The sequence below is a fragment of the Typopeltis vanoorti genome, chromosome 10, assembly GCF_054136105.1.
Source record: "Typopeltis vanoorti isolate ZY-2024b chromosome 10, IOZ_Tvanoo_1.0, whole genome shotgun sequence".
Taxonomy (NCBI): domain Eukaryota; kingdom Metazoa; phylum Arthropoda; class Arachnida; order Uropygi; family Thelyphonidae; genus Typopeltis; species Typopeltis vanoorti.
Genome location: NC_143558.1, coordinates 121164084 through 121187109, shown reverse-complemented (window position 1 = coordinate 121187109; position 23026 = coordinate 121164084). Strand labels below are relative to the sequence as shown.

The window sequence follows — 23026 nt, the reverse complement described above, 5'->3', positions numbered from 1 at the left end:
TTGTAATATTTTTTTTTTCTGACACTTGACAACATTTATTGTTAACCAGCTTGCCAAAATTTAGACTTGCCAAAGATTGAGAACATATTGTAAAAAAATAATAAAAAAGGATTCCCTCGCAGTTAGATTACATTGCTCGTGTCTTTGGATTGTGTTCGGCACACTGACATGTGCTTCAGAGATCACTGATTGACTGTAGAAGGCTAATTATAAACTTGTGCAGCCTAGATTCACATGGGTGCATATTCTGCATATCACTTTAGTCACGTGAACAGCTGCTAACAAATAGAATTCAAATTTTTCGTTGTGCACTACCTGCAGCATGCTATAAATCAACAATAAAAGCATAAATATAGTTTATGATTGATTAGGATTGTATCTAACATTGAATTGTGATATAAATTTTTATTATTGCAATTATATTATAGAAAGTCATTGCATCCATATTGTAACTATAAATGTTGTATGAAAACAAATATACAAATGTTTAAATATTTCTGTTTTATAATAAAAAGCAACCATCCTTTTTTTTTCTTTTTTTTTGTATCTTTCCTTGAGGCATCGTAGGCTGTAAGAAATTGCTTTGCAGGCTGCATTCGGCATGTGGGCCACCAGCTTGACATCCCTGCTGTAATGGGTATTTCAAGCCTATCTTGAATATGAACAGGAAAGCCATTAATGTTCCAAGAGTTATAATTCCCAACAGTACTATTGTCTTTGACGTTTATTGAGGTCTCATCAGTGGGAGCCAGACCCAGAAGTGATACCAAGGTTGAAGTAATGCAGAAGTCATATTGTTATATGCAAGTAGTCAACTTGTATATGACATTCCACTTGGTTATACTATAAATTAAAGATGACAAGAAATTGTATTCTAGGTTTCATCCTTTATCCAAGTGTAAACAAAGAAAGTTTGCTCGTGAAGTCACTTCATGACTGGGCTATTTGTATATAGAGGCTAATGACTCCACATCATTTGCCTTAGTATCCCATAAGCACTCTGTAATGCAACACACACAGAATGACCATTCATATACATAACTATTTCTCAGGTCAATCCAACATGATCACTAATTGATGGTGAAACAGCCACATCCTTAATTAAGATTCCTTCTGACTCTATGATCAAATCTAACACTATTTAGCCTCAAGTTGCTTCTTTCACATGCTTGAGAAAATTGTCTTATAACAGCACAGTAAATTCTTCTTCATTCCTATCATGAGTTTTCTCTGCTGCCCAATCAGTATTTGGATAATTTGTCACCCATAATGATTACGTGTTCAGTACCATCAGGGTAATTTGACAGTGCAATTTTTTTTTCATTCCCAGAAACTGAACCACCAAGTCTATAGCAATACCCTCCCATGTATTTCATCCTGTTAGCCTCCACTTCACACCAGGAAAACATTGACTCATGTAGCATTGACTTTCAGGTAACCTGAAAGTCAATGCTACATGAGACATTATTACTATTACTGTTTTCATGAGTTTCTACCTTAACTTTATTCCAGTTATAATATATAATTAGTAGAAACTCCCTACCTAATATCAAATATATTTAGATAAATGTCAGTAATGGTGTGGAATTGGATGGGATTGTGCTAAAATCCCATCCAAGTGTTTTAAGGTAATGGGTAGGGAATTGACAGTACCCTTGACTAGGTTATTTTATGAATGTCTTTCTTGGGAAGTGTGGTAAAATAGTTCTATTTCATAAAGATCATACAAAAGGAGATCAGTTGATATTTCTTGATTGATGATTAAGGTTTTTTGAGAAATAAATTAGGACTAGAATACAAGATTTGGTAGATGGGAGCTTGATTATTTGTGTGAGCCAGCTTGGACTAGTTAAGGGATGTGCATATTTCAGTAATCCAAATTTATTTTATAGTAGAATAACTACAGGAGTTGATAACGAGAATGCTTAAGTCAGATTATCATCATCCGTTGCCTGATATGTATCTTCAAAAGGTAGCACTCTGTAATCATATGTATGATATATACATATCAAATAATATGTATTGATTAAGTTTACATAGTTTACACAACAATGAGTCTCCTATCAACAGTTTTCCTCCAAATCAGTCTATTACTTGTTAGCACTTCTGACGGAATTAATCCACCTAAACCTTGGGCTTCCTCTGGGTCCTTTTCCTGCCATCTTAGCATCAAATACCTGTTTCGCTGACCTTTGCACATTCTATTTAAGTGACCATGACATTCTTGAATGCAAACACTGTCAAGTTCCTTCCTAATATCTTCATTTTAATATTATTCTTCCATTGATGCCATCTGTTCAGGCCTGTAATTTTTCTCAGAACACTCATATCTATGGTCTCTAATCTTTGATCAAATGTTTTATTTCTAACCCAACTCCCAGATCTATAACTTAAAACTGGTTTGAACACTGTGTTGTATACTGCTAGTTTGATGGTTTGGCTAATTTCTTTCTTATTCCATAGAAATCTATTCATTTGACTTCCTACCACACTAGCTATGGTGGGGAGAGAATTAGCAAAGCTAATTCTCTCCTCATGTCTATTTCCAAATTTAATTTGTTTTCCTCACTAAAATCTGTGCCGAAGTAGCTGAAATATTTTACTTTGTCTATAGGTTCCACCTGAAGTTTTCCATGTTTCTACTTATTTTCATAGTTTTGGTCTTTTTTTTTTTATTGCTGATTTTTCATGCCGAAGTTGTTACTAATTCAATATAATTCAAAATAGTTAGAGAATCCTGAAGACTTGTACTGGATATATTTAGGAGCACATCATCAGTATAAAGCGAAAAAGCTAAGTTTGATATCTCCAATTCTAATATTAGGTTTGGGAGTAAGATTAGTCATGTTAATTTATCATAGGATAATCTTGATGTTGTAAAATCCAGAAACAATAGTACATGCATTCTCTTTATCGACTTCTGCTGTTAATCTCTTATAAAATATATGCTTAGAGAAAGATATTAGTGGTATATTCTTTCTTTCAGAGTTACACAATTACCAATCATTATTGATAATTATGCAGACATGCTACCATTTTACAGAACTTACTTTAATTATATTAAAATAAAATTTGACATTTTGACCACTATATCAAAGTCACCTTCATTCCTGAAGATATATATATATTCACACAGGATCACAAGCTACATTGGTACATGCTACAGTGGACTGAGAATAACTGCTTTGGTCAACTGCTGACCATAGTCTGACCTCTGGTGAAAAAATTAAAAACATAATAATAATAAATATCCCATAATAAAATTTTTAAAAAAATTAAAATCGATAATTACATTTGTAAAACTGCATCAGCAGTTAATAGTTTCCTATAGTCTTGTTATTTTAAATTTCTGTTTGTTGTTCTGAGCATTTACTGTATTGTTATCCGATTAAATCTATTCTCTTTCACTATGCGGATTATTCTTATTTGAAAAATTGCTGGTTTCTTCTTTTTTAGATGATATATGGATTGTTGGTGAGCAATCCAAATCCCTTGGGACTTTTAGGGTAGTATTTTTGTTGAGATTTACTTAGTTGATAAGCATTTTAGTCTTCCTTGAATTTACATTGGTACCATGTTTTGGTCCAATGTAATGACTGTATGCCCTTTCAGTCAGTCTGACAGCATGTTTCAGTGCATGGTCAAAAAGTCCTGTTTTTCCATAACAAAGATAATTGATTTTTTTTTTTTTTTAAACCTGATTCACACAAGAAAGGCCACAAGACCTAGCACATTAGTACTGTGTGTGAGCAAGAGGAATAGAAGAGAGGAGGAGTCTGTTCACAGTCTGCTTGAACAGCTCAGGGTTGTAATCAGAGTGGGGACGACTGTTCCAAAGGACAGAAGTGGATGGAATGAAAGAGGAGGCAGTGAAGTTGGTTTGGTGAGCCTCAAGATGGACAAGAATGTTGGTTAGCAGTGGCTCTTGTTTTAATGATTTTGGAAGACAGTATAAAAATAATAGTGGCCAATTCAGCAGAGCACCTCCACAAAAGTATTGTAGAAGAGTCAAAAGGCAGAAACTGAACGTCCGAGAGAGAGGAATTTAAGTGGGTTTGAAAGAGGAATCATTAATTAGCCAGATTGCCCTCTTCTGGATAGAATCGAGCAATCTTAGAGACGATTTTGGTGCATTACCCCCCAAATATGGAGCAATATTCTATGGCTGGGGAGATTTGGGCTTTGTATAGAGTTAGCAGGTGTGAAGTAGTGTCTTGTGCAAAAAAGTACACCACGTTTTTGGTTGGCCAGAAGCTATAGTTGAAATATGGTTGTGCTGGGAAAGATCAGAGGTGCAGGTCAGTCAAAGAAGAGAAATCTGATTGTGTTTGGATATCTCGATATTACTGAAGAAAGGAGGAGGCATGTGAGCTCTTTCTTGCAAGAGATCAGACAGAACTGAGTTTTGGTGGCATTGAAGTTTACAAGATTGTCCTTGCCCTACTAGGATATAGCTAGGAGATCTCTGAGTTCAGGTCCCTGGCCATGGTAGATCTTGAAGATTCTAATACTTCAGCACTACAAGGTTTGTCGAATGAAAAGGAGGAATGGAGTGTGCTGTCATTGGCAAAGCTATGGATAGGATTGGAAGTCTGCAAGTGCAGGTCATTTATATGCAAAAGGAAGAGAGCGGGGGAAAGAACAGAACCCTGGAGTACTTCTTCATTGGCAGGGAAATCTCAGGAGAGTAAACCATCCACCATGACACATAGTGAGCGACCAGTGAGGAAGGCAAACCACAGGATGGCAGTTTGAGGAGTTGATCCCTAACCTATGCCAAACCTGAGCCCTGGAAATGTTAAGGGCAATCACGTGAGTTTCTCCAAATTTCTCCATAGCCTAAGTCCATAGGTGATGAAAGCAAGAAGATCAGCTGTAGATCACAAGTGGCAGAATCCATACTGCTGGTCACTGATTAGTTGATATGTCTCTAGTTGGTTCAAGAGTTGGTTGTTGATGACTTTCTCCATAATTTTTGAGAGAACAGAACAGAAGTGAGAGCAATTGGATGCTAGTTCATTGGTTGATTTTTATCACCTTTCTTTGGAATGGGCTGGATGTGGACCTGTTTCCATGTTGTAGGATAGATTGAAGAGGTGATACAGGACAGGTGTTAGTTCTGGGGGACATTTTTTTTTAACACGATAGGTGGGATACCATCAGGATAAAATGCCTTTTTTATGTTCAGGTTATTGAGGATTCTTTGGATTTCTTTTTGTCAGAAGACTATGGGCAACATGATGGGAGTCTTTCTTGGAGTGGAGGGAACTTTGCCAAGGTCATCAATACAGGAATTGGAAGATAAGAGTGATGCCAGTAAGTTGGTCTTGTCTTTAGGTGAGATAACTACAATAGCATCCAGATGCGAGATGGTGGAAACCTGGGTGGAAACAATGGACACTGGCTGTCGAGGTTGCCAGTTGGGATTCTGATAGGAATAGTACTTCTGGAGGATTTGAATTCAGGGAAAAGCAGGTGACCAGTGATGTACTACAGGGCTTAGTTCTTGGTACCTTGTTGTTTAGTTTGTATATTAATGATATAAGAAATATTCCGTTTGCTGATGATGCTAAACTGGGAAGAGCAATGGTAAATGAATGTGATGCAGAGATCCTTCAGGAAGTCTTAAACAGACTAGCAGTATTAACAAAGGAAACTGGCTGCCAGTTTAATGCGGCCAAGTATAAGGTAATGGACTTTAGAAGTTGTGTACTATATTGATAGAACTGAACTGTAGGAAAAGGCCAGGGATTGTGGATAGGGAGTTGAAGTTTAGAGGGCATACTGCGAAGATAACCAAAACAGCACATCCAATTACATTGCTGTTGAAGAATACAAACAGGGATAGAGAGGATATTGTTCCTCTATATAAGACTTTAATAAGGCCAACGGATAGATCTGTGTAATGGATTCTGTAGTAGTGGTATTGAAATTGTGGAGAGGATCTGGAGGCGAGTAACAAAGATTGTGGCAGGTGTGTGGAAAGCTTCCTATGAGAATAGATTGACAGTCTGTAGACTTCAAAAATTAGCTGATAGACGAAAAAAGAGGAGACATGATACCAAACATTGAAGTTATTAAAGGAATTTTATAGGATTGACACTGAAGACACATTTCAGTACATAACAAGAAGGGATCACCAGTGAAAGTTGTGTAAGAGTGTGGTTAGCAAGGGTGTTAGGACTAGGTTTTTGCTTGGAAGGTAATGAATGGATGGAATGGGTTGCCAGAGGTTTATGGGTGCTTTATCAGACTCATTGTGATTCCCCACAATGAGTCTTCTGACTCAATGGAGATACCTGTATAATAATAATAATTACCTGAAGCAGAATGTGATGGAGAGGACTTGGGGTACAGGATGAGAAGATCTGTCCATAACTAAAGTGTCTACATTGCCCCCAGTTGGGGAAAGTGATCATGTGATCTTCAGTTGGGAGGTAGCAAAACATATGGAACTTCCAGTTAAGAAGAGATATATATGAAACTACAAAGGCAGGTAATTAGGATATACTTAGAAGGTAGCTTCCTTCAGACACCTATTGACTATCCTCAGTGCATGGAGAATAGTCAAAGGATATCTGTGGGAAGCAATATCACACTGAATAGCAAAGGTCAGGAGGGTAAATCGGTTGAGAATTAGATGGATGAGTAGTATAATTAAACATGAGCTGCAAAAAAAATAAAATTTTGTACAGATATAAAAGGAGAAAGGTGATCAGCATGGTAAGGAAGACAAAATCAGATTATGAGAAGAAATTAGCTGAGCTGTTGAAAGGAAATCCTAAAGAGATTTTTCGTTATGTAACAAGTAAGAGGAAGAATGACTATGGAAGGATAATTTTAATAGGTGCAGATGAAACATGGTTGAATATGGTAATAGTTTATCAAGGTAATTTAATCGTAAAGAGCTTGCAGGATGATTTAAATAGGCTGACAGTATGGGGAAAACATAGTGGATGTCAATTTAGTATGGAAAAGTATAGTCATGCATTTTGGGTTACAAAGATTACAGACTATGTACCACATTGAAGGTGGTACATAGCTTGTAAATGCATAACTGTACACCAGGAAATTTATGAAGCCAGGAATTGGGGAGTAGTACTAAATACAGAGTTGAAGTTTAGAGGGAATATTTTTAAAGTAGCGAGGGTAGCTCACAGGATTAGTTGGTTATCACACACTAACAGCATGTGATAACCTAGCAGAAATCAGGAAGTTGTCATTCATCTTTATAAAGCCTTGATACGACCACATCTGTAATTTTTGGTCATCTGGATTTCTTGGAAATGAGGAAGTGGTGGAGAGGTTCCAGAGGTAAGTGGCCAAGATGGTGAGTGTTCTGTGGAATGCTTCCTATCAGGATAGATTGAGGATTTGTGAGTTGTAAAAGTTGTTGATAGGCAAAAAAAAAAAGGAAGTGGGGATAGGATTAATTACCAGTTGGAGAGAGTGACCATGTGGTTTTGACTTGGAAGATGAATAGACATGCAGGAGTATCAAAAAGACGGGAACATATGTGGAATTATAAGGCAGGTGATTATAATAGTCTTAGACATCAACTTGGTGAAGTTTCATTGAAGGAGGAATTGGAAGGCTGGGATATCATCAGGCTTGGGAAATTGTGAAGGAATATTTGTTAGCAGCAATAGTAAGCTGTATTCCACAAGTGAAGAAGAGGACACAATTTGGTGAAAGTGGATGACAAACTTAAACAAGAACTGCATGTGAAAAAGAGGCTATGGAAGAGATATAAGGAGACAGGTGAAGTGCAGATGCATGAAGAATATAAGACACAGGCCAGGAGATTGACTAGTATGGTAAGGAAGGTGAAACTGGAATATGAGAAGAGATTGGCCCTAAGATCTCGAAAGAAAATCCTAGGGAATTTTTTTAGCTATGTGGCCAGTAGGATGAAAAATGATTTTGGAAGAATGACATTGTGGGATAAAAATGGGAATAGAGTGATTGATGCCAAGGACATCGATCACTCTATCAATCATTTAGGTTGCAGCACATGGTTTTGGATGTCAGATTGGTCAACTGGATTCAGGATTGACTGTCCGATAGGTATCAGAGAGTTGTGTATGGTGAGGCGGTTTCAAGGAGGCAGAGAGTAACAAGTGGGTACAGGGCTCAGTACTGGGACCTATATTGTTTAACCTTTATATCAATGAATTGTCAGTGGATTGCAGGGGGATATTCAGTTGTTTGTGGATGATGTGAAGCTGGGAAAGGTTATTAGTAATAGTGCAGATGCAGTAGCCCTGCAAGAGGATTTGAATAAACTAGACAGATGGGCAAATGAATAGGGGTGTTGGTTTAATGCAGCAAAATGTAAGGTCTTGAGGTTTGGGACACTGCATACTCTATTGGAGGAGCTATACTGGAGGAAGTAGGGGAGACAAGTGATCTGGGGTTGATGATTGATAGAAACCTGAAATTCAGGGGACATACTGCAAAGGTGGTGAAGTTAACACAGAGGATTGCTGCAATAATGAGAAGGACGCTGACCTGCAGAGATAAAAGAGTTATCATTCCGTTGTATAAGACTCTGATCAGATCAAATCTGAGAACTGTTGTTCTCAGATTTGGTCCCCAGGATTTGAAGGGGATAAATTAACTGTGAAAATCGTATAAAGGCAGATAACAAAGACGGTTTCAGGACTGTACAATGTTAGTTGTGAGGATCGGCTGAGGGAATGTGGAGTGCAGAGTTTGGTGGATAGAAGGAGAGGTGATATGATTGAGACTTTTAAACTGTTGAGAGGTGGTTACAGGGTTGACACTGGGAAATTCTTTCGCTTGGTTGAACAGCAGCACGAAGGAGTGATGACAAGGGGCCATTCCTGGAAGTTACGAAAGAAAACTGTGAGCAAGAGGTTGAGGAGTGGTTCCTTTGAATGGAGGGTGGCTGAACCATGGAATGCATTGCCTGATAGAGTGGTGAGTGCGAGAACGGTCAATGAGTTGAAGGAGTGGCATGATAGGCTTTGTGTTTCCTAGGAAGGACCTCCCGCAATGAGTCTTTTGACTCCTTGGAGGAGTCAAAAGACTCATCGCGGGGAGATTAAATATTATCAGACAAATAAATAATTTGTCTCTTAAATATTATTATTATTTAATAGTAATAATAATAATACAAAGGAAATATTTCAGCACTTGGCTGAGGGGACAGAGCAAGAGGTTATCTCTGGAAGTTGGGCATGAATCTGGTTAACAAGGACTTGAGAACTAGATTTTTCACTTGGAGAATACGGAATGAATAGCAAAGGTTGCCTGGATCACTTGAGTGCTTTGTCTATTAATGGTTTCGAGGAGAAGTACAATAGATATTGTGTTGATAGTTTGGGTCTACCATAATGAGTCTTAGAACTCCATGGGAGTGCCTGTGCAGTAAAAATAATAATAGATTAAAGGTAAATGTGCACAGCAAAGTTTGGTAAGTGGGAAGAGTGTATGATCTAGACTTTAGACCTATTGCCATCTCCCCTCTGATTCATAGACTCTATCATAAAATCTTAGTTAAATGACTTCAGCAACATATACAGCATGATTATAGACAGACAGCTTTTGTCCCTTTGGATGGCTGTGCCGAGAATATATATCTTCTTTCTTCTCTTCTCTCTGATTCCCAACACTGCCTTAAGCCTCTATATATATATATGCCATCACTGGACCTCCAAAAGGCCTTTGGTAGCATCTCCCTTCCTGCTCTCCTTCGAGCGCTGTCTATTGCTTGATGTCCAGAACCCTTTCTTTCCTATGTTACTGACCTATACTTGGGTAGCTGCATCACTATCACAACAGGGTCCCGTGCAACTTCTATTCCCACAGTGTAGGGTGTTGCAGGGTGATTCTCTATCTCCCCTTTTCTTTAACTGTATCATAGATGAGTTTCTTCACTCTATTCCTAGCCATGTAGGCTACTCTCTAGGCACTTCTTCCTTTAATGCTATGGCCTTTGCGGATGATCTTATTCTTGTAGCCTTTACTAAGGTTGGCTTGCAGGAACGCCTTAACCAGCAGTTGACTTTTTCTCTATTCGATGCCTTTTTATTAATGTAGAGAAGTCCTGCTCAAAGGTTGTTAGACTGCGGTGGAACCCCATTATAGGACCTCTGCAGGTTAGCGTAAGCCAGACTTAGTGATTAAAAGAGATGGTGATGTTTGGGTAGTTGATGCCCAGGTGGTGGGAACAGGGTGCCCACTAGCCTATAGCCATAATAATAAGGTAAACTATTATAAGAATAACAAAGATCTAGTTAGTAAGATGCAGGAGATGTAAATATGGGGTAACTCCAAAGTTTACCAGTGCCGCCATCTCTTTACATGGCGTATGAGCACAGATAGCTATAAGGACTTAAAACATCTTGGGCTTATGCATAAGGATATGAAAGTTCTCTCCTTGAGGACCCATGCCACTAGAGAATGACTACAATGATAACTAGAACAGGCATAGGGTAAAACACTTCTAAAGGCTTAGGCTTATATCAAGTCTGGAGGTGATGTAAGAGTAGTACTGCCCATAACCAGTACAAAGATTAATAATAAAAAATAAAAAAAATTAAGAGGAGTCTGCTAGATAGATGATGAAAGAATTTTTCAAAGGGTAGAAAGAATGAGAATCCATCCCTGAAAATATCATAGGACACCTCTCTCAATACGTCATTTGACACCTTAGAGATGTGTTAAAATAATAATATTCATGTATTATGTTATGTGTAGTGAGTAGAGAATAAGTGATACTTTGTGTGAATCATGTACTTAATATCTAGGTCCCAGGAGTTTTGATAACTTACTTATGTTTTTATTAACTATGTTTACTTATTATTACTTATGTTTTTGTTTATCTTAACATATTTATGTTTTTGAACAACCTTCAGGTTATTCCAAGAAATTACATTCAACAGATATTGATCACAATCTTTAAATATTAATAAGTTCTTCTTTCTGCATGATTTATTTTATTACTTCATCTTTATTTTTAATTGAATTTATTGTTTCTTTATCAGGCAGAAGATGCACGGCAAGAGAAAGAAGGAACAAATTCATATTTTCAGAAGATTCCCCGATCTGCTTCACTTCTGAATACCTCTGTTATCACAACTCTCTACTACTGTTGCTTATATCATTATAACCTTTCAGAAGTATGCTTTTCAAAAGTATTTGTTTTTTTTAGTAAAAAAACTTCCTATCCTACAAATAACATTTGAAAAATTACACTGCTGTTATGTTACACAACAACTTACTCTTCAGTCTGTTGTACTATAATAAATTATAAATTATAATAAAGTATATAATGGTAATAATATTTGTTATCAAGAGGGATTATTTATTAATTATTATCAATTCTCATTTGTTATGAGATTTTTCTATAATGATTATTCCTATTTCTGAGTGTTTTTATATAATATGCACAAGAGTTCAATTCCGATTGGTGCAATAACTTTTAACTGTTTCTTTCAGAATCCAAAAAATCACTGACTCAAGACCAAATACAAAATGTACACATTTAATAAAACAAAAACAATATATACACTTCAAATAAAATTACATGACTAACTACAAAATTAACTGGATCCAAGGCCTTTTAAAATAAACTTACACTTTAGAGATCATTATCTCTTAACTGACTCATTCTGTTATGGGCTTGTTTAACATATACTTAATCATGTCCACTAGACTAAACACCTTGTTTACACAATAACAAAATGTTCATAGTCAGTTTCTTTGTTAAGGCCTTTTTCCAAAGATATAAGATTCTCTTCTTCTTTTCCTTAGGATCCTTCCTTATCACCCTTACATAGCACACATTATTCCTCCTGACTCTGAAGTATAAATATTCTGAATTCACTGAAGTATAAATATTCTTACCTCATGCAGTTCAATTTTTTGTGCCAGCAAAAAAGGTTTCTTCTACTGCTTCATCTAAGTTGCTAAATTCCATCTCCTTTTCCAGTAGAAATAACATATAGATCTGGCGTCCTTTTAGAGTAATCTTTCCGTTTCTATATAGAGACAGGAATCTGTGAGTTGGAACATAGACTTAGTTATGTTTACTATTCATTTTTATGTAAGTGCTGTCAAAGTTATAAATTTGGCGTGAGACAGCAGTTGTTCTGTATTCATTCGAAAGAAAGTCATGCCATGCATCATAAAATTAATTTTTACAATTAAAAAGAGATTATTAAAGAAAGAAAGAAATAAAAGTTAGTGTTATTAAAAGTTATTTTTGCCTCTGAATGAAAGTTGTTAAGATAATTTTGTTTTATTGTACTACTATTCTAATGCAGTTGCTGTTGCTACAACAAACTTATAGGGACCACAAAAATTGTTTGTTATAGTGAGCTGTGTGTGTGTGTGCATGAGCGCATGCTATACTGGATTTCATTTAACACAGCATTGTACCCGTGGGACTTGGATCAGTATTTTTCAGTAGTTTGTTATAGCAGTGATGTTTGCTGTAATTAGAATTAACTGTACAGGTTCAATTCAGAATAGGTTTCACTTACCTGTATAGCCTTGTGAGATGCTAAAAATATAACTGAAAGATAACAAAATCTGATAAAGAATTTAAAAAACATCTAATTTTCTCTTTTTAAAAAAAAAAACTTCAAGAACACAATGTTACTTTCTTATGCTGCACAAAAACTTTAATGGTGACTGCAAACTATTCTAACTAAGCATTGTGAATTTGCATTACCATTGGTCTCTCCAAAATGGGGAACAGGAAAGCTGGAAGAAAACAGCTGAAATCAGAATATCATGAATGGGTGATTGCTAAGAGGAATGAAAATAGAAAACTGCAGTGGTCAGTAGAGTGTGAAAATATTCTTTCCTTTTAGGAAAGAAACAAGAAAAGTTTTAATTTCACATAGAACAGTAGAGTTGCTATAAGCATAAAATATAAATTACATTTCTAGTGAAGAATTTATGGAGACACAACACATGTGTTTGAATAATTACTTAACATTAAGCAAGTCGACAGTCGACGTTTCGACCTCTATATGGAGGTCATCATCAGGAATACATATGCACAATATACAAACTACATGGGTCCTCCAACTTGAATAATTAATCCATCGTTTGTTCAGGTTTGGATATTTCAGCATTTCACAAGCTTCTTTGAATTTTCTTTCAAACCAGGTTTTGGTGCGGTGTAGGGACTTAGTGCCTTTGTAGTTAATTCTGTGGCATTTTATCTTTTCTGATTGGAATGGTGCATCCTGTTTCTCATATAGGTAGGTTACAGGTACATTGAATTTTGTAAACCCCTGGGTTTACAAAATTCAATTGTTATTCAGTTGTTAAAAGAGAGTTGTTATTTTCGATTTCGATGGTGAATTGGATGTGTTTGTGTTGTTTGTTTGGGCAAGGTATGGAAGAGGATCTTTGGAGGAGCTAAGTAAGTTTCTTAATTTTGTCGGGGATTTGAAGGTTGTCTTGATGTTGTATTTAAGTAGTGTGCTATCTATTTTCTGAAATGCCCCTAATGTAGGGTATGGCTATGGCATTCTTGTAATCTTTTTTGAATTTAATGGCATTTTTATGGAGAATCTTATGAACTGTTTTTTTATTGTAGCCATTTTTACAAATGTTTGGTTAATGATTTCAAATTCTTTGTTCGGAGCTTGTTCATTAGAGCAAATTGTTAGGGCTCTGCGTTTGAGGGTGTTGAGGACTCCTAGTTTTTGTATTGGATGGTAGTTTGAAATTTTATGTATGTGTAGGTTTGCATTAGACAGTGAAGGAGAGGCAGCCTGAGGGAAGACGTGTGTCTAGAAAAGGAAGAGAGTTGTTATTTTTGATTTCGATGGTGAATTGGATGTGTTTGTGTTGTTTGTTCAGGTGGCTTAGGAATGTATTTAATGTTTCGTGGTCGTGGGGCTAAATAGCGAAAATATCATCAACATATCTGATCCAGACTTTGGGTTTTAGGCTGGCCGAATCTAGAGCTCATTGCTCGAAGTCTTCCATGTAAAAGTTAGTTATTGGGGGGAGTGGTGAGCCCATGGCCGTACCTTCTTTTTGCAGGTAAAATTATTTTGCCACAGGAAATATCCAGAACAGAGTACGTGGGCAAAGAGAGTTGTGATATCGGGCTGAAATGTGTTTTGTAAGAGAAGAATAGTATCATTAATTGGGATATTAGTGAAAAGGGCAGTTATGTCAAAGCTGACTAATAAATCTTTGTTGGTGAGTGTGATATTTCTAATCTTGTTTATAAAGTGTTATGCATTTTTTATGTAGGAGGTGTAATGACCTACCAACTCCTTGAGTGTGGCCACTAATTTCTTATCGAAGTGATAATTAGAGCTGTCGATTCCTTCAAGTATCAGTCATAGTGGCATGTTTGTTTTGTGTATTTTTGGCAGACTGTAAATTCTGGGAGCAAGGGCATAATGCAGTATAAGTTTTTTGGTTGTTTCCTCTGGCCATGTGATCACCAATTTGATTAATTCTGTTGTTTTGTTTTCTTTTTGATGCGGTTTGTAGGGTTGTAAATCACCATTTGGTACATGTGGTCTGATACCAATAGGTTCATTTTATCCAGGAATGCTGTCCGAAAGGACAATGGTAGCATTGTTACTTGCTTAATGTAAAGTAAAGTAATTATTCTACCATGTGTGTTTTTATTATTATTATTATGTGACGCCTCCAGGGAGTCCAAAGACTCATCGACAGAGGGCACCTCTCTACAACTCTGTCTCCATCACTCAATCCAGCCAAAACAAACTGCAACTACCTCAATGCCATTTACTGTCCACCACCACCACTAGTATTTTCACAGACAATCACAAACATCCATGCCCACAGCGGGATTTGAACCCACAGCCTTTTTGGCTGGAGAGAGGATACACTAATCACTCAGCCAACCATGCCAGCATTGTGTCTCTATAAAATCTGCACTATGAATGCTGACCACTGTGTAACCTTAAAAGAAAGAATGAAATTACATTTGACTTGATCAAGCAGTTAAACATTTTGACTGCAAAGGAATGAAATCATTTTTGTCCAAATCTTTGAAACAGACTTTTAGTGTGTTATTGCTGTTGACTTAATGAAGAAAAGATTTTATTCTTACTATATTTGCTTCTATATTGGAAAAAATATGAAGTTTGGAATTAAGTAGTAAAATGAAATAAGATGAACTCTGCCATCAGAATTTCCTGCATTTCTGCTTTACATTAAAAATCTACTGATTTTCTTAAATAAAAAAAAAATAATAATATAAATATGCATTTTTCTTCAGTAAAAAGAAACTGAACTTTGCTGTCGGTTAATATTGTTATACTCTGAATGAAAGGAAAAGTCAAAACCTTTACCTTCATTCAGATTTAACATGGTTTATCAATTCCGGAGTCAGTATTAATATATCGAGAAAAATAAGCAATTGTAATTTATCAGTTACGTTAATATTTAAGAAAGTTTTACCTAATGCATCATATTGAAAATAATTAAGTGTTTTGTAAAGTTTAAACTATATGTTTAACTTTTATAGTGAACAAATGTTTAGAGAGGCACTTGAGGATGTAGAAGAAGGAATAAAAATAAACGGAAGAATCATTAATAACCTAATATATGCGGATGATGTAGTAGTGATGGCAGAAAGTGAAAATGGGTTACAACAAATTTTTCAAAGAATTGAAAACTCTTGTAAAGAGTATGGACTAAGAATTAACACAAAAAAGACCAAGATTATGATAACGGGTAGAAAAATAGGAGATAATGTAAAAATAAGATGTGGAGGAAAGATTTTAGAAGTGGAAAGATTTCAATATTTAGGTAGCTGGATCTCAGAGAAAGGAACTTCAGAGTTGGACATTAGAAATAGACTAGGCAAAGCTAAATCGGCATTTATGGAAATGAAGAGAATTTTAATAAACAAGAACACTAAAATAGGCGTTAGAATTGGAATAGTTAAAGCAACAGTTTGGAGTATTGCAAGTTATGGAAGTGAGTCGGACACTAAGAAAGAGAGATATGGAAAGAATTAATACATTGGAAATGTGGTGTTATAGAAAGATGGAAAAGATTAGCTATACAGAAAGAATATCAAATCAAGAAGTTTTAAGACGAGTTGAGATGGAAAGAACACTGTTAAAGAATATTTTGCAAAGAAAGACTAGATTTGCAGGACATCTTCTGAGAGGTTCTTCGGGACACCTGACAAGAACTATATTACAAGGGAAAGTTGAGGGGAAGAGAAGACGTGGAAGACCAACTAGAGAGTGGTTTAATGACATCATGGAATGGACTGGTTTAAGAATGATGGAAGCAACAGACAGAGAGAAATGGAGACGAGCTGCTCATCTGCTGCAACCCTCTTGCTAGAGGATGCTACTGGACGACGACGACGAAACTATATGTAATCTATGTAAGTGCTATTACAATGTTGAAGGCAAAGGACAACCCAAGTCATATTAGTCACACGTGCACCTAATAGGATGCACACGTGGGTGTCCTCTGAAGAACACGCTAGGGGAGAGATTGGCACTAAGTGTTGAAAGGAGTGACGCGCCATGAGGAAAGGGAGAAATCAGGATGACGTAGGCAAGAAACATAGGGCGCGTGATTTACAAGGCACTGCGGTGCCAGCTCATGGCTTTTTTTCTGTACTGGAGTGGTCATCGGCGAAGAAGTCCATCGTGAGGTCATCGCAGCAAGCAGCAGTATCCATGGGCAGTTCTAGGCTGTGGAATGACCTGACACGGTAAAGTTCCAGATCACGCCGGAGATCGAAGGCCCATGCCCCAGCCAATTGATGAGCGAGCAGGGAGCCAGAATTGCTTCCCCCATCAGCGATGTGTCAAGTCCAAATTCAACTGATATGTAGAAAAGCCGTGGTAAATCTGGAAAGTAATCTGGAAATTGAAGGTGCTGAAGGGATACACATGAAGGCCTAGTATGTCCCCAACTACTGGTAATGTAGACTCTTAATTGTTATGTAAAATCGTGTAGGGGACAATTGCGCTTCGCAACCATATGCCTGGGGAAGGAGTGTCCTAGGTTCGATTCCCGTCGGTGATGTGAGGAGCTGAAGGATCTTCCTCAGCCATAGCCAAGTTAGCCAGTCTTGGGCGTGGACAGCAGGGTTTTTTCCCCAGTTTATTCTGGGGTTTTTCATCCCGCAAAGCAGGCAAACTGGCCTTGAGAACGCAACACTACAGGCCATAGGATACACCGGGGCATAAGGCTGACCACCTTATCCTGTAAACAGAGTGAGGTCCGATGATCAATGGACCCTCGACACTGCAAGGTAAAAGAGGGTATAAAGAAGAAGAAGAAGATGAGGTAAAATCTTCAACTCAGGACTGAGCCTCATTGAAAGAACCTTTGGAATTATGCTGATGAAACTTAGGAACTCTATACTTTAATTGGAATAATAGTGTGAAGATATTTGTTAATGTATCTGAAGTATAAAAAGAATAGCCTTTAATGATGTCATATATAAATGAGAGTTAGATCCTTGTTAGAATTAATGGTAGGAAATTATGATCTAATATGTTCAAGGAGATTTAGCAATCATAAGTGAAACTACTCACTTCCCAATATTATCAAGATTAATTTTATGTCAGTAAAAATTTCTTATAACATGTATTATGTCTATTCAGTGAATTAAATGACAAATTCTTTTGAAATGAATATGAAGACTTGCCTGATTTTCATTTTACTGAACCGTTCATAAAAGTTCGAACCAAGGCAGGAGGTAAGATTAACAAACATAAAATAGGGGGTTACGACTGCGAGATAAATTATAACATTGAGATTAATTGAGAATACTCTGCTAATTGTTTAAGAATTATGAGACAATATGCTGATCTAGGCTTTGGTTCCATGAATAAATATTCATGAAATACATTTTAGGGTGGCGCAGTATAAATATAAATTTTCCCTAAAATTAACAAAGAACCAGTACCAGTATTGAAACAAAGGAATTGGCGCCAATTAACGACATTTCCTTTGTCTTCATAGCCCACATGCACATCTTGTAAAATTGCTCATCGGCCTAGATTGATAGTTAAGACATGACTCACTGATGTTAGCCTAAGAAATTACTTAAGGGGGTAAGTCAGAACAGAGGATAAATATAAAGATATATAAAATAAAAGTATTAAAATAAAATTGGAATCCAAGTTTAACAATATTACATGACCTACAGGTATCAAGAGTTGATCTATGCATTCATCTAAGGAAATCTACACTTCCATATAATTGATTGAATAGGAAAATAAGTTATGACTGAATCCTGTTATTTATCAAGAGCCAGAGGTAAATTTTCTTCTGGAGTTGGAGAAGCTAGACTTTATGACAGTAAGAGATCTAGCCAGAAAGACTTCAATCAATAATAAATTAACTTGGTTTTTGAAACTTTCAGCTGCTGCTGCAGCAACCAAAGCCTTGATTTAGTCCATTTGAAATGGAGCAGATGTTAAAGTGAACAAAAGAGAAAGAATATTTCAGTCTCTTACATTATAATTAATTATTAAAATATAGTAGAATATACTGAAATATTTTAAACAATTCATTGTTTTCTACTCATTAAGAATCAAATGATACCTCACACATTCACCTACGTGTAGATCGGTGTTTCCCAAAGTGTACTATTCATACCCCCTTCTTCTTCAAGTGTCATCCCCTAGAAGGAGGTTGGCAATCATGTCACTGAACGTTTTTCTTTCTTTTGCTACTCTGAAACATTAATGGTAATTCAAGCCAGTCCAATCCTTAATGTCTTCAAACCACATTCTCCTGGGTGTACCTCTCCTTCTTTTTCCATTCAGTTTCCCTTCTAATATTAATTTCTGAAGGCATTCTTGTTTAGTTAGATGTCCAAAATAAATAATTAAAGAGCAAATAATTTTTGCTCTTTAATGTTCTTTTCATTTTTGTTTTCTTTCAAACATCTTCAGTTTCTCTGTCAATGATATTTCAACATTCTTCTGATAGTCCACATTTCAAAAGCTTCTAAATTTTTTTCTGTTTCTTTATTTAGAGTCCATGTTTCACTGTTGTAGAGAAGACTTGACCAGATATAGCATTTTATTAATATTTTTCTTGTGTCTGTGTTAATGTCTCTGGATGTTAGAACAGTTTTCATATCAATAAAGGCTTTTCTTGTTATCTCTATTCTTCTTTTTATTTCTTTAAGGGAATTTCCTCCATTTGTAAACATTTGTCCCAAATATATAAAAGACTGAATCTGTTCAATTTTCTTTTGGTTAATAGTTATATTTAGTTTCTCATTTATTCGTTCTTTTGATATAATCATGCACTTTGTTTTTTTTCTGGTTAATAATTAATACCATGTCTAAATGGATTAATGGATTAGTCACAGAAATTTACAACAGAAGTTGTAATTAAATTGTAATCTTAAAAACTTGCTCACTATATATATTATACAGTAAGGATGAAAAGACACATCCTTGTCTTACCCCCTTTTTTTGATTTCAAAGTTGTAAGAATATGCATTTTTATATATTATTGAGGCCATTTGATTCCAGTATATATTTGTAATTATATGTAGATCTTTTCCTTTTAATTCATTATTCTGTAGGATATGTATTAATTTCTTGTGATCTATTAAATCAAATGCTTTAGTGTAGTCAATAAAACAAAGATATATGCTTTTCTAGTTATCGAGGCTTCTTTCACATAATGTTTTCAAATTGAAAATTCCTTCTCTTGTACCTTTGTCTTTTTGAAAATCTGATTGTTTTCTATTGACAAAGTGCCTTTTATTCTTTCTAGGATTATTCTCAGTAGTAATTTTGTAAACTTATTAAAGCTTGTTAAACTTATATTCTGAACATTCAAAAGTCTTTGGATTTTTGGGAATAGTGACAAAGATGGATTTTCTTAGACCATCATGGATGTATCCTGTATCATAGATGTTATTAAAAATAACCCTTAGGTAATTAATTGTGTTTTCATTTAATTTCTTTAACAATTCGATAGGGATCTGATCAGGAGCTGGTGTTTTACCTATTTTCATTTGACTTAGAGCATATTCTATTTCTTCATATGTAATTGATTCACCATCCATATTTTATATATCTGGTGTGTCTGTGCGATCAGGGTCAAACAGTTTTTTTCCATATTCCTTCCATCTTTTTAAGATATCTTGTGTCTCCAGTAGCCTTTTTCCATTTTGATATTTTATACAAAGATTACAGTTGAAATTTTTCATTTTCTTTGTCAGAGCTTCGATTGACTTATGCATTTCTTTACTATTGTGTTTGTTGTCCAATTCCTGAATTTATTTGCATTTTTCATTCAGCCACTTGTCTTTAGCCTTCCTTCATTTATTTTTTATAATTTTACTGAGTATTCTACACTGGTGTGTATTTTTCTTTTTTTGTCTTTCATTCATAAGTTCTAATATTGATTCTGTCATCCAGGGTTTTTTCTTATTGTATTTAATTCTTGGAATGGGCTCAAGGGCTCACTTTAGTGAGTATGGGCATGGCAAACCCGAGGTACCTGATGCTGGACCATGCCTTACTTCATGTAATATACATCTGTTATTGGTCCCTCTCCTTCTTTCTTTGCTTCTTTCTCCTCTCCTTGCTCCTTCCCCCTGATGCTATTAGAGTATTTGAGGGCTAGGGGTGAATCTTTATTATCTTGCTAAGTTATTTCATCTTATGCAGCCACCGAAGGAGGCAAGCTAGCATCAATAGGTGCCGGTCCCAAGCCCAGATAAATGGTGAGGGTTGATGTCGGGAAGGGCATCCGGTCGTAAAACTTCACTGCCAGCTCTACCTATGATATGAGTCAAAGAGAAAATGATATAAGGGCTAGGGTATACCCCTTAAACCCTACAGCTGCGAGAAGTGGATGAGGGCTACCGCATCAAGGGTGGTTGCAGTTAAAGAAGCAAGCCCAGCAGGTGGAGAGGATGTTGTGAGTGGGAACACTGAATGTTGGAAGCATGACTGGAAGGGGAAGAGAGGTGGCAGACATGATGAGGAAGAGGAAGTTGGACATTTTATGTGTGCAGGAGACAAGGGGGAAAAGGCAAAGAAACTGGGAGATGAGTATAAATTGTTCTACTCTGGAGCAAATAAAGAGGGAAGAAATGGTGTAAGAATTGTGGTGTGTGGCAGAATGAAGGCAAAGTATTGGAAGTGGGTAGAAGGAACGACGGGATCATGCAAATGAAATTGGGTCTTGGAGAAGAGCGGGTGGTCGTATTATGTGCATATGCCCCGCAAGTTGGTTGTACTGCAGAGGAGAAAGATGAGTTCTGGAACGTGTTAGATGAAGAAATGAGGGAACTGGAAGAAAATGAGATGATGATTGTCGGAGGAGACTTGAACAGATACATAGGGAGACAGAATAGAGACTGAAAGGGTGTATGGTGGCCACGGAGTGGGAATGATGAACCAGAAAGGAGAAAGGATTGTGGACTTTGCAGTAGCGTTTGATCTGGCAATTGTGAACTGGTTTTTATACAAGAGAGAAGAACATTTGATAACATTTAGAAGTGGTAACAACAGTTCACAAATGGACTACATTTTGACTAGAAGAAAACATCTTAAGGTTGTGACAAATTGTAAAGTAATTCCAACAGATCAAGTGGCACAGCAACACCAACTTCTGTGCGTAGACTTTAAAATAAGATTGAGATAAGAATCTCTGGAAGCCATGGGATGAGTGGTTTTACTTAAAAGAAGAGAGTGTGAGGAATCGTTGGTGTTAGAGAGGATTTCGGATGGACCAGAAAGTGTATAAGATTGGTGGAAACATAATTCAAAAGTAATCCTGAGCTGTGCAATCGAGGTGCTTGGTGAGACATCTGGAAAGATTACAGAGCGGAAGGAGGGTTGGTGGTGGAATAATAATGTACAAGTGGCAGTGACAGCTAAGAGGATAGGCAAAGCAGAAGTGGGATGAGTCAAGAGAGGACAGAGAGGTGTACAGAGAGAGAAAGCAAGAAGCCAAGAGAGTTGTGGCACAGGCTAAGGCCATGGCATATTCTGTATGATCTGTATGATCAATTAGAAACAAAGGAAGGACAGAGAAAATTTTACCAACTAGCGAAATGTAGAAATAAAGCAGCAAAGGACATCTTACATGTGAGGCAGATCAAAGATGCTGAAGGAAGAGTATTATGGAGAGATATGGACATAAGAAATAGATGGAGAATATATTTTGAGGGACTATTGAATGAGGAAAATGCAAGGACTCACAGAGAAGATGGGCAGCCTTCTGAGGGGATGGTGCAGAACATCAGTAGAGTGGAAGTGACGGAGGCCATGAAGAGGATGAGGAATGGAAAATCGGTGGGCCCCTGTAAGGATTCCAGTGGAGGCAGAAGGCAATGGGGGAAGAGGGGAATTGACCTGCTGTGGGACCTGTTCATGAAAGTTTGCCAACAGGAAAATATACCCGAGGAATGGAGCGAGAGTACTCTTGTCCTCATCTACAAGGGTAAAGGGGATGCAGAAGACTGTAAGAATTACAGAGGATTAAAGTTGATGTCCCACACAATGAAAATCCTAGAAAGGATTCTTGATGGAAGATTGAGGAATAAGGTGGAGATTGCAAAGGAACAATTTGGCTTCATGCCTGGTAGATCAACAACGGATGCTATCTTTGGGTTACGGCAGATGAAGGAAAAGTTTCGAGAGAAACAACGGGAGCTACATCTGACATTTATTGATCTGGAGAAAGCATACGATAGAGTGCCAAGGCAAGAAGTCTGGAGGTGTCTGAGGGAGAAGAAGGTACCAGAGAAATATGTCAGGTTGGTGCAGGAGATGTACAGAAATGTGAAGACAAGAGTTCGGACCTGTCTGGGACAGACAGAAAGTTTTCAGGTAACAGTTGGCTTGTATCAAGGGTCAGCATTAAATCCATTTCTGTTTAATGTTGTGATGGAGGTGGTGACGGAGGAGGTGAGAGAAGAGGTCGGAACTAAACTGGAAAGATGGAGAAATGTACTGGAAGAGAGAGGTATGAGACTGACCAGAAGTAAGACAGAGTGTATGTGTTGCACAGTGGGCTGTGGCCAGGAGAC

General features: G+C 36.8%; 1 protein-coding gene across 5 annotated transcripts in view; it reads left to right on the top strand.

Moving 5' to 3' along the window:
• The window catches only part of Vps16B (Vacuolar protein sorting 16B), a 289159-nt gene that overhangs the window by 147864 nt on the left and 118269 nt on the right, over positions 1 to 23026 (top strand). For all 5 annotated transcript variants that reach the window (XM_090399626.1, XM_090399624.1, XM_090399627.1 and 2 more), the window contains one exon: positions 11013 to 11147. In XM_090399626.1, coding sequence (XP_090255752.1) covers positions 11013 to 11147 — 135 coding nt within the window. The remainder of the gene's footprint in view (positions 1 to 11012; positions 11148 to 23026) is intronic.